Source organism: Lycium ferocissimum, chromosome 5 (genome assembly GCF_029784015.1).
Source record: "Lycium ferocissimum isolate CSIRO_LF1 chromosome 5, AGI_CSIRO_Lferr_CH_V1, whole genome shotgun sequence".
NCBI classification, from domain to species: domain Eukaryota; kingdom Viridiplantae; phylum Streptophyta; class Magnoliopsida; order Solanales; family Solanaceae; genus Lycium; species Lycium ferocissimum.
In genome coordinates, this window is record NC_081346.1 from 10,687,347 (window position 1) to 10,699,151 (window position 11,805).

The window sequence follows — 11,805 nt, forward strand, 5'->3', positions numbered from 1 at the left end:
GAAATTCATTTGATGCTAAATATTATAATTTTATTTTTAGTTTAAAGGAATACCGACCTCACGAGGTCGGTTTATTAAAAATAAATTTAAAATTATTTTAAATATACCGACCTCATGAGGTCGGTATTCTTTTAAATTAAAAATAAAATTAAAAAATAATATACATACCGACCTCATGAGGTCGGTATAATTACTCAAGTAAAATAAAATACAGACCCTCAATTAATCATCTTTCCCCTTTCTCTCTCTCTTCCTCTCACCTTCTCTCTCCCCTATCTCTCTCTAACCCTAATAATTAACGAGCTGCCACATCGTGGTTGGAAAATACAGTGACGGTCGCCGTCTTCTACATTGCCGTCGCCGTCCACAGCCTTTTCCCTTTCTCTCTCTTTTGATCTCACGTTTTCTCTCCCCCTCTCTCTAACCCTAATAACGCCGCCTGCTAGTCACCGTCGGTCCCTGCCAGTCACCGTCGCCGCCATATACCGTTGACGTCACCGGCCTATGTGACAATTTCAGGTATGCTTTCTTTGTTTTCTTCTTCAAGATTGCATGTAAGATTTTGAACGACTATTCTTCTTCCTTGTTTCTTAGTTCTTTTGGCTACCCAGATCCTTATTCTTGTCTTGTTGGAATACAATTGAGTTGTTGCAAAATACCATATAAATTATTTGTAATCGACTACAAGGGTAGTTATTATAGTGGAAAGTGATTAAATGTTTACATTGTCTTTTAGGTATATTTGGTTAATCTTACTTCGCGATTCTCTGCTTTTCTTGGGGTATCTATATTTTTGTTCTTTATTTTTACATTTCTATATGCAGAAGAGCTAGTAGGGAGATGAAGTAGATTTTGTTGAGAGTCAACCATTATAGTATGATATGATTAAGATATCAAGTGGGTTGCTACTTTTGTTGTTCTGTTATTTTTCACTTAGGTCTTTTGGCTTTATGAGATTATGTAGTTAAGTATCTTTTTTTGCGTCTTTAGCAACTTCTTTCCTAATTTAATTGGTGATTATCAGGTTGGGTTTGCTCAAATTTGTTGTTGATTTGCTATAGCTAGTTTCCTGAAATTTATGATTGGTTGGTTAAAAAATAATTGATCTTTTGCTCAATTTTTTGCAGCTGTATATGAACAATTTGCATTTGGTAGAATGTATGTTCATTTGGTTTTACAGAGATCAAGTGTCATTGTACACACATGTATAGCATACTAGTTGCCTATTGTGGAAGTGCACTAAAATGCTTTTAATGTACAATTTTGGTGTTTGTTGGGGGGTGAAACTGTTGGTGCAATGTATATCAAGTGTTTTTTGTTTGAGCTTTTGTTTGAATGGTGATGAGTATTTTGCATTTGGTTGAATGTATGTTCATTTGGTTTTACAGAAAGTGTCATTGTACAAAGATGTCTATTGTGGAAGTGCACTAAGATGCTTTTAATGTTCCAGCATTGTAAAATTTTGGTGTTACTCTTGAGAATTGACTGAATATATAGTATCAGTGGCGTATGAATGTACATGTTGGTAATTTGTTTCTTTCATTGATGAACAAAATTTAGAAGTTGAATGACTAGAAGATAGTCCAGCGATATCATGTTCCCATCTATGTAGTATTGTTGTGAAATCTAAAAGGTTGAGCACAAAGTGGATTTGTTACCATGGCATTATCGTAAGATAAAGTGGATTTCATGTTCAAACTACACTAACAAATATAGAAGTTGAAGATGTTTCTTTCTCATAAAAGCATTTTCCGGAACAAGGATATTTGGCAATTTGTAGGTATCTTTCATATAGTTCTATAGTGTCCTTCACTGTCTTAATATAACAATGTTCTATAGTGTAAATTTGAAATGAAATTGGTCACCTCATTGCTAAATTTGAAAAAAAAAAAAAAATATATATATATATATATATATATATATATATATATAAAAGCTTGTTCCAGATTTGACAATCTAAAAAAAGTTTCCCTAATATTGTTTCTGATTTGCAAAGTGAATTCCTGTACTTGTGATGTTTGCATTCCTGTAATTGTTTTTTATTTACAAAGTGAAATCTTGAATGAAATTACATGTACTTGAATTCCTGCCCGTCAACAATGAGGCTGCTAAAATTCATAGCATGATAAAGTCTACATTTGGCTCATAATATTTGTCACTTTACTATATGGTACGTTGGAATTTATGTGTCATTAACTGGCCAAAACAGTAAACCATTTTGTCATATTAGTAAAGTTGGTGTAGGACTTTGACAAAAAAAAAATATAAAAAGAAAATAATTAATGAAGGATATTAAAGTTGTTGAATTGTAAAGAAAATAATGGACTACTAAAGTAGTCTACAGGCTATGATTCTTATCTTTAGGAAAAGTCAGGAATAAGTCCTTAATTTTGAAATTTCTTAGATTAAATTGTGCTAGTAGCTAGACTTATTGAGAAACCTACTGGTTCTCTGAAAAAACCTAGTGATTTGTATTTATTAGCAAAAAATGAATTATTAAGCATTGATGAGTTTGTGTTATTTGTGTAGATGGAATCTCGTAGTTGGATGTATAATAGGACAAATGACGGAGGGGGATGAGGCAAGAATTTGTAGATGGTGTCGATGCTTTTGTTGACTATGCAATGACACTTGAACCTTTTCTATGTCATGGTTTGGTTAGGTGCCCTTGTGTGAAATGTAAATGTAAGAATTATGAGACACCAGAGATTCTTAGGCTTCATCTCTATAGAGACGACTTTGAAAAAGATTATACAGTGTGGACTAGTCATGGAGAAACGGGTAGTAGTTTTGGTTAATTGATCACAAAAGTTAAAATATATTATTCTTAAAAAAATCAAGTCCTCCCATCCTCGTAAATATTTCTGACTTAACGGTAGTTTTCATGATGAAATGTTTATACAAATTCAACTATTTTATTTTCTTTCAACATAAAAATGTATATCTTCCGACTTGCAGGATAATCAAAAGTTTATGATAGCTATTCTTGCATCCTCCTATTTTAGTTTGAGTATATCTGTATTGATTCCCACAAAAATATTTTAACCGGTCGTCATTCAACTTTGAATTTATTACGCAAAAGTCGCTTTTTATTTTTTTATTACATAAAAGTCATCCAACTTAAAATTTATCACACAAAAGCACTTTTCTGTTTTTTTACTTTTAAGTGATAAATTCATCAAGATTATAATTTTATCAAACATTTACTATACTCATTATGTTAAAATAAAAATGGTACTTAACTTTAATGAACTCTTATTCTATCTTTTAAGACTAATCTAAAGATACCTAAACCTTCAAATAATAACCTAATAATGTCTATGTTAAATTTTTTTCTTTTCATACGGACAAAGGAACATCCAATAATAAAATTACTCCTTGGCAAATACGAATGCTCGGTGGATATCTTCTCATTATTTGAAGATAGGTAAAGACTCTTTAATTAATTAGATTCAGAATCGCAATTCAGAAGTAGTATTTGTTTTAAATTTTATTTTCAATTATTATATTTTTTCTATTTATGAAAATAACCAATAGAAATATGGTAGAATTAGATAAAAAAGGTATAAAAGTCGTTCAATATTTAAAGAATATTTTGGTCAATCAATATTATTATTCATGCTTGTATCCACTTAATACTTTGTAATTGATGTTCTCAGTATTTATTTTTTTCATCTTTTTCCCCACTCAGAAAACAAGTAATGACTAAAAGATAACATGAAACGCGTGCTAATAGTTTAAGAGCAAGGAAACCTACAACATCATCATTTATTTAGTGTCCTGCAAACTATAACATGAATCAGAAAAATGTTACCACAATTAACTTCAAAATCGTTGGGTACCACGAATTTCTCGCTCCCGACTAACCTATCAACATCAAGAAGTTAGGATAGACAAAAACTTTTATTTACACGTCAAATATTTCAAAACAGCTACTTTCGATTTCACAAATATTGTCCGAATATAAGAAGTATCATTAAACGTCCATTAAAGACACATCATGCACTGTTGAAAAGAGAAGAAGAAACTAATTGGTGTATATGCATTAACTCATTTCCTTAAGATTTAAAATATAAAAATAAAAAAATAAAAAATAAAAAAAAGAGTTAAAGGTGCGTACTTTGATCAAGATTCAAGATAGAAATTTAGCGTTGACTTTCTCCCCTCTGCAAGTCATTAACAATCAATTTGTATACCAACTAAAAGGGGAAAAAGGAAGGACAAAAATAATAAATCAATAGACATACATACAGACCAAAATATTTATGTTGTCATACCAATTTCCCACAAACATAATAGAAGAGTTTTCAAGAGTTCAAAGATCTTTTGTTTTGTTTTGTTTTGGTATTCGTCAATGTCTCTGGTTGAGAATATCTTGTGAATACTTTATGGGGGACTCTCAATGCAGACTGCAGAGAATCATATTTTGCTGAAGTGGTTAAGAAAATAGCATTGTATTTGAATGGTTGTGTCTGTTGAGGAAGAAGTACGAAGGTTAGCTTTGGGATGTTAGTAGGCGATAGTTTTTAAAAATAAATAAATTAGTATTTAGGTTTAAAAGAAGGGTATTTAGGTAATTTAACTTTTTAATTTTGGAGTTCATGCTTTTAATAAAGTATAGATAGATAGATAGATAGATAGATACTTATTACTTAATTATAATTAATTGATATATTATCTTACTCTAATTTTTAACGTGTAAGAATAAATTATTTGAACTAATATAAATGTTGGATATAACCTTCCAAAAATAAAAATATATCTAGTTCTACTTCTACTTCGACTTCTATCACTACTTCCTTTGTTTCATTGTACTTGTCCTTCATACTAAAAATAAAAATTTTATTTTTCCATTAACTTGAAGAGAAGGTTATTAGTTTCTTACATTACTAATCTTATTATTAAATAACTACGTAAATTATTAATAGTCAAATTTAATTTAGTAAAATAAACCTCGAATAAATATTTTCTTAAGGAAAGTGTCAAATAAACATGGATCTAGTAAAATTAAACGGAAAGAGTGTATTATAAGTGAAGATAAGTATGCATCTCATGGTCACCATGCTTGCGGATTAGAAGGCAGTATTGAAATTTTAAATGTCATCTACTATAAGATTGAGTTAATTTCTTGAGTGGTATATAATTAATGAAAATAACCTATCAAAGTCACTTTTGTTATTTCTAAATATGAGTTCTTTCTCCTTTTTTTTTTTGGATTAGTTCTATAATTAAATACTATCTTAATTGTTAGAATTGTTCTTTTTTCCTCTAAATGCTTGTTATCTCTTTCTCCCGATTTTGTTATTAATTTATTGTTACAACTTTGATTTCCATCATACAGTTAGTTAGGTACCTACTTTATTATTTTAGGCTCAAATAATAGGCCTCTTAAACTCGTTCACATCTTTCACGTGGACACTAGGACTTAAATTTGCTCATATTAAACACTCGAACTGTTCAAAAATTGTACTTTTAGACCAGCCAAAAGCTTAATGTCCCAGTCAAAACAAAGACCAGAAGGATTGAAAAGTCTACAAAGCCAGACAGAAACCAAAGGCGGCTACAAACTCTGTCTGCCGTTGCCATTTGCTCCTTTGGTCAAATTAATCATCTCTTTCCTTCCCCTTTCCAACTTCCACATGATTCTCACCTAGCATTTACTTGTATCATATCATTCTATTCTCCTGTTCTCTCTGAAACTGAGCTGAGTTTCCTCCATTCTCTCTAGCTCCACACCAAAGTTAAAAAGATGGAGATAAAAGTGAAGTCACCTCCAAGGGACTTCAACTTGCACAGTGCTTGTACTACTCCTTATATTAGTGCTTCTTCAAGCCCTCAACGTTATGGCACGTCTTTCCTTAGCGCCCCCACTAGCCCTGCCCGTGTCTCTGCCCTCTATGACGACGAATTCAACATGAGCAGCGGCGATGCTCTTAAAGCAACAGGTGAAGTTCCATTCAATTGGGAGGAAAAGCCTGGAACTCCAAAAGCAAGAGAAACTAACCGTATTGCTCATGATGAGGATGATTTTGTTTTTGATTTTAGTGGGCAGTTGGAGAGAAGCTCGTTTTCGGCCGCTGATGAGCTTTTTGATGGTGGAAAGATCAGGCCTTTGAAACCACCACCGAGATTAATACAGTGTGAAGCTGGAAAACCTTTCCATTCACCGAGATCACCAAAGCAAAGGTTCAAGCAAACTTTCTCTCCAGCCCGAAACAAGAAGGAATTTGATCCATTTGCTGCAGCCATAGAACACAGTGCTCGAACAGAAAATGATATCCCTGGAAGGGGAAAAATCAAGAATCCTGCAAATTCTAGGCCCAAAAAGACAAGATCTTTATCCGTTCCCGATCTGCTGTTTGATCCTGAAAGCAATCAGGAAACCACAAAGACCAGCTCCTTCTCTCTGTGTTCAGTTTCATCATCGATATCACTGTGGTACAGAAAATGGAAGCTGAAAGATTTGTTTCTATTCAGAAGTGCTTCTGAAGGCCGAGCAAGCAGTAAAGATCATCTAAACAAGTTTTTGAAGAAAACTCATGAGAAAGAGGATGATGTGAAGAGTAATTCAAGCTTTAGATCAACTGCTAGTAGTGTTGGATCATCATCGGTATCAAGCTCCTTGATGAGGAGGAGGGAGGTTTCAGCTCATGAGCTTCATTACACGTTGAATAGGGCATTCTCCGAAGAGATGAAGAGGAAAACTTTCTTGCCATACAAGAAATTAGGGGTACTAGGTTGCTTAGGGTTCATTCCGTCGACAATGGATGATATAAATTTTAGAAGTGTTGCTTCTTCTATGTCCATGACTCGTCGTCAATAAGTGTGATCATCTCTATCTAAATTGTAATTTCTTTAGGCTGAATGCATACACGGCCACTTAAACTTGCCCAATTTTTGCATTTAGAAACTTATACTAAGGGCTGTATGTATTGAACACTTGATGTTAGCTAAAATTAATGTACCTATGGATCATGTATCCCACATGCCTCTTATTGTGCATAAAACATTCATGACCCCAATCTCCTTCGTAGAAATTCGTTTGTGCAATGTTGCAATAATGAATGTTTGTGCATAAAACATTCATGACCCTGATTTTTTATGTTATATTTTACTTCTTTATAACAATATTTCACATGTAATAACAACAACCAATTTTATAATAGTACGCTCTTTGTAAAATTACCCCCATATAACAACTATCTTCTTTTTTTGGTAATATAATAATTAACCATCTTTATAAAAATAGCATATCTATGATTTTCAATAATAATTGTAGAGATTTTGACCAAATATTTGATCCTTTAATACAATATTTATGACCAAAAATATCATATATATATTGTCATCATTAAAAGATTTTCCTTCGTTATACAAAGTGTGATTAAGGATCAGCTGTGACAAAGTGTGACTCAGAGCACTTCCCAGTTGTGATGGGGTTGCATCAAGGATCAGCTCTTAGTCCGTTTTTATTTGCCTTGGCGATGGATGAATTGACGCAGCATATTCAAGGTGAGGTGCCATGGTGTATGCTTTTCGCGGATGACATAGTCTTGATCGACGAGACTCGTAAATGGGGTCAACGCTAAGCTAGAGGGTTGGCGTCAAACTCAGGTGTAAAGTTCAAGTGAGTAGGACCAGGCAGTACTTGGAGTGCAAGTTCGATGAAGCACCTCGAAGAGCTAGCGTGGAAGTGAGGCTTGGTACCCCGGAGTCATCCGGAAGACAAGTAGTTTCGGTATCTTGGGTCTATTATACAAGGCGGTGGGGAGATTGACGATGATGTCACACAGATTAGGGGCGGGGGTGGATGAAATGGAGGCTCGCTTCGGAGTGCTATGTGATAAGAAAGTGCCACCACAACTTATGGCAAATTCTACAAAGTGGTGGTTAGGCAGACTATGTTGTATGGGGTGGAGTGTTGGCCGATTAAGATCTCTCACGTTCAAAGATGAAAATTTCTTGAGATGAGAATGTTGAGATGGATGTGTGGGCATACCGGGAGTGACGATTAGGAATGAGGCTATCCGGGACAAGGTGGGAGTGGCCTCGGTGGAAGACAAGATGCGGGAAGCGAGGCGAGATGGTTTGGACATGTGAAGAGAGGAGGAACACGGATGCCCAGGAGGAGGTGTGAGAGGTTGGCCATGGATGGTTTCGAAGAGAGGTAGGGGTAGGCCGAAGAGTATTGGGAGAGGTGATTAGACGGGATATAGCGCGCGTTATAGCTTACCGAGGACATGACCTTAGATAGGAGGGTATGGAGGACTCGGATTAGGGTAGAAGGCTAGTAGATAGTAACGTTTATCCTTTCATATTAGTGGTCACTTTATCGCGATATAAGTTCTTGTGCTTTGATTTTTGCTACTATTTGTTATTCTGTATTTTGATTATCTTATTTTATCTGTGATAGCTACTGCTCCTTTACAAACTGCTTCATCATGGCTTAGTCGCTTTAGTTATTTGCATTTCCATATCGCTTTGAATCTCTTCGCCTTATCTGACCTCTTTTTATGCTTTTATGCTTTCTATTGAGCCGAGGGTCTTTCGGAAACAGCCGTCCTACCTTGGTAGGAGTCAGGTCTGCGTACACTCTACCCTCCCCAGACCTCACGCTGTGGGATTTCACTGGGTTGTTGTTGTTGTTGTATACAAAGTGTGATTAAGCTTAGAATTTGGCAATTAAAAATGAAAAATTAGATTTTATGCGTCTTTTTTGCCTATAACAGCAAAATATTATTTATATGTCAATGCTGTTATAGGTGTATAACAACAATTCTCTATAACGGCCAAAAAATTTCGGCCCCAACGATGCTATTATAGAGAGGTTTGACTGTATTATGGAAGTAGTGTTAAATGAAGGGCAGAAGAATTGTTCAACCTTTCATGGGCCTTATGATAATCTAACTTTTTTCTTAAGGTGTTCCCACTTTTAGTATAATATGATGACGTTGGATCATATCTATCCAAACCATATTAATTATCATGTTTTTTTATTGTTAGCTAAAACGTACCTATGGACCATGTATCCCACATGCCTCTTATTGTGCATAAAACATTCATGACCCCAATCTCCTTCGTAGAAATTCGTTTGTACAAAAAAACAAAAACAAAAAAAAAAACAAAAAAAACCTTCTATTAAATGAATAAAATTTCAGGTACATCATTCATTATTGATATATGAGTCCTTCCAATTCTTTACCAGCATAATAGTAGTAACATTCATGTAATTGAAGCCCGTGAGTCCCTTCACGTCCTACCATTATTAGACTTTTAAATCCAACATTAATTACCATAGAAACGTATCAACAGTTGCCTGAACACTAATTTACTTATCAAGTTTAAATAGGAGTACACAACTAATATGACCCAATAAAAACCCAAGTGAACCACAATACCAAAAAAAAAAAAAATCGGTATAAAAGTACCTTTAGCGCGGTATTTTACTACGCTAAAGGATATTCCATCTCTCCTTTAGTACAGTAAAATACTGCGCTATAGGAGTCCCTATTTTCCCAAAACAGACTCTTATTACATTTTCACATTTTTTTTACGTAATTTAGCCGTATATTAATCATGCTTTGAGACTCTGGAACTTCAATATTTTATATAGAATCCTACTTATTTTTGTGCAATTAATAAGGTAGGTTCAATACATCAAGGATACGCAAAAATTCGGATTGTCGTTTTAGTGGTTGAAAAGTCCTCGAAGTCCATTTTCGTTTGAAGACTTGTAGTCCTTAGCTTTACGTTATTTATGTTTTAGGGTTTCGTGTTATTTTTAAATTAATGCTTAACTTTATTTCGAATGTGTCACTTTTTTTTTTATTATCAATTTAGGATGTGACACTCTATAAACAATAATAATAAAGACTAAGATAATATAAATATAAATAGAAACGCTTTAAATATACAATACTTACTTAAACTGTACAAGATAATTGTATATACTAGTGGGTCCCACATGTAGCATGCCGGAGACTATCCTTAGGCCTAAGGCTCATATAATCCCCACCACCCTCGCCATCGTCTCCATCGCCCTTTTTCCTCTTAATAACCGGGCGCTCCAACTCATGATCATCTCCTCTTCCCTCGCTATTGCGCCCTTGACGATAACGTGCTTCTTCTTAGGATCTAGTCCAGCTGGCACGCTTAGAACCTGAGGCTGAGCTGGGTCTGGAAACTCGACCTCTTCCTCGTCCGGAGTTGCCACCGCAGACGCCGAAGGATGAACCTGCAAAATATATAATAATTAGTACCATTTCGTATTTATTCAATTGAATACATTAACGTTTGTTGAATAATCAAACCTGTGTATCAACGGGCGCCTGAGTAGGCTCCTGAGGTGGGTCTGTAGGCTCCTGAGATGGATCTGGTGCTGAATATGATGTAGTCTCCTGGACCAGATGCTGTTCGAGGTCTAAATAAAGGTTAAAAATATTAAGTTAATATTCACCTTATATTGAATAAAATTGATTTAAAGTAAAAAGCTTACCTGTGGCTCGATAGTCTCATGAGAAGACACCTCTGGCTCGGCAGGCTCATGAGTAGGTTCCTGAATGGGTCGCTCCTGTGGACCCACTGGCGCCGAATCCTAAAATATGAAAAATTACAAAATAATAAGTAACATATATATTTAAAATAAGTCCTTTAAATAATCAAGTATGTATTTTAAATATTCACCTTATATTGAATAAAATTGATTTTAATAAAAAAGCTTACCTGTGGCTCGACAGTCACATGGGAAGACACTGTTGGCTCGGTAGGCCCATGAGAAAATGCTTGAGTGGGTCGCTCTTGTGAACCTACTGGGGCCGAATCCTAAAATATGAAAAATTACGAAATAATAAGTAACATATATATATATATTTAAAATAAGTAATTTAAATGATCAAATAAATATTTTAAATACTAACCGGGATTAAAAAGTCATCGAAGTCAAGAATCCTGGGTCCATCTAAATTCCTCACAGGCCGCTCATCAGCTAATGACGCGCGTAACGCCGCCTAATCGAAGTCATCACGTTCCTCCATGTACGCATTCTGGCTCAGCTGAGATGGAGACCTAGGTATCTCAGCAAGTAGGAGCGCCGGCGTAAACGTAGGTGAGCGTCCGGTGGCAGGCCCTTCGGCAGGCAGTGCCGGATGGACTACAACGGGAACGACCTGCGGAATGGGCGAGCCTCGTCTCTCTCTACTAGATGGTGTCCTCCGCCACCGGGTCCTCGCGGCGGCATCGCGTCCTCTACGCGCGCCTACGTCTACTACGGCACACGACCTTCTCCACCGCGGCGGCCTGCGGAACACGATCATCCATGCGCCTCTCTCCTGCCTACCACTCACCGCACAGGAGCGGGATAGACTAGCACCACGGCCTCATCTCGGCTACTAGATGGTGTCCTCCACCAGCGCTAATACTCGGCCTGCACCGCGTCCTACGGCGGGATCATCCGTGCGCCTAACACGATTATCCATGCGCCTAAAATCTCCTGCCTACCGGATAACATCCTCGGATATCCGAACAATCTCCGCCGCAAGCCTCGCAACCCCAAGGTAAGGCATATGCTTTAACCCCAATATGCGTAATGGTTGTACGGCCACCAGCTGCATTCGTGTTCAACAGTAAAAGAAAAAGTTATATTTAAAACGTAACAATTAATACAATTAAATAAATATAAATACGATAAACTTACCAATGCCTCGTACTGCCCCGCGAGTGCTGAGTATCCTATATCCTTTGCGGGACGCAAAGTTGTGTTGCCGATCAATCGGCGTGTGATCCTATGATACCAGTGCATATAATCCT

At 35.8% G+C, this 11,805-nt stretch overlaps 1 protein-coding gene and 1 long non-coding RNA gene across 2 annotated transcripts; one reads left to right on the forward strand and one right to left on the reverse strand.

Moving 5' to 3' along the window:
- Window positions 1–5,586: 5,586 nt before the first annotated feature.
- Window positions 5,587–6,979, forward strand: LOC132055946 (uncharacterized). Its single transcript, XM_059447976.1, has one exon. It carries the CDS (start codon window positions 5,750–5,752, stop codon window positions 6,821–6,823), a length of 1,074 nt encoding a protein of 357 aa, XP_059303959.1. The 5' UTR covers window positions 5,587–5,749; the 3' UTR covers window positions 6,824–6,979.
- Window positions 6,980–10,208: 3,229 nt separating this feature from the next.
- On the reverse strand, window positions 10,209–11,103 carry LOC132058189 (uncharacterized). Its single transcript, XR_009415204.1, has 3 exons — window positions 10,917–11,103; window positions 10,723–10,821; window positions 10,209–10,594 (listed from the first exon to the last, which is right to left on the reverse strand). It is a non-coding gene; the product is annotated as an uncharacterized LOC132058189 (long non-coding RNA).
- Between the last annotated feature and the right edge of the window lie 702 nt (window positions 11,104–11,805).

Bases quoted from the DNA above. Each gene is read 5' to 3' on its own strand.
- LOC132055946 (XM_059447976.1), top strand. From the start codon at position 5,750: ATGGAGATAAAAGTGAAGTCACCTCCAAGGGACTTCAACTTGCACAGT.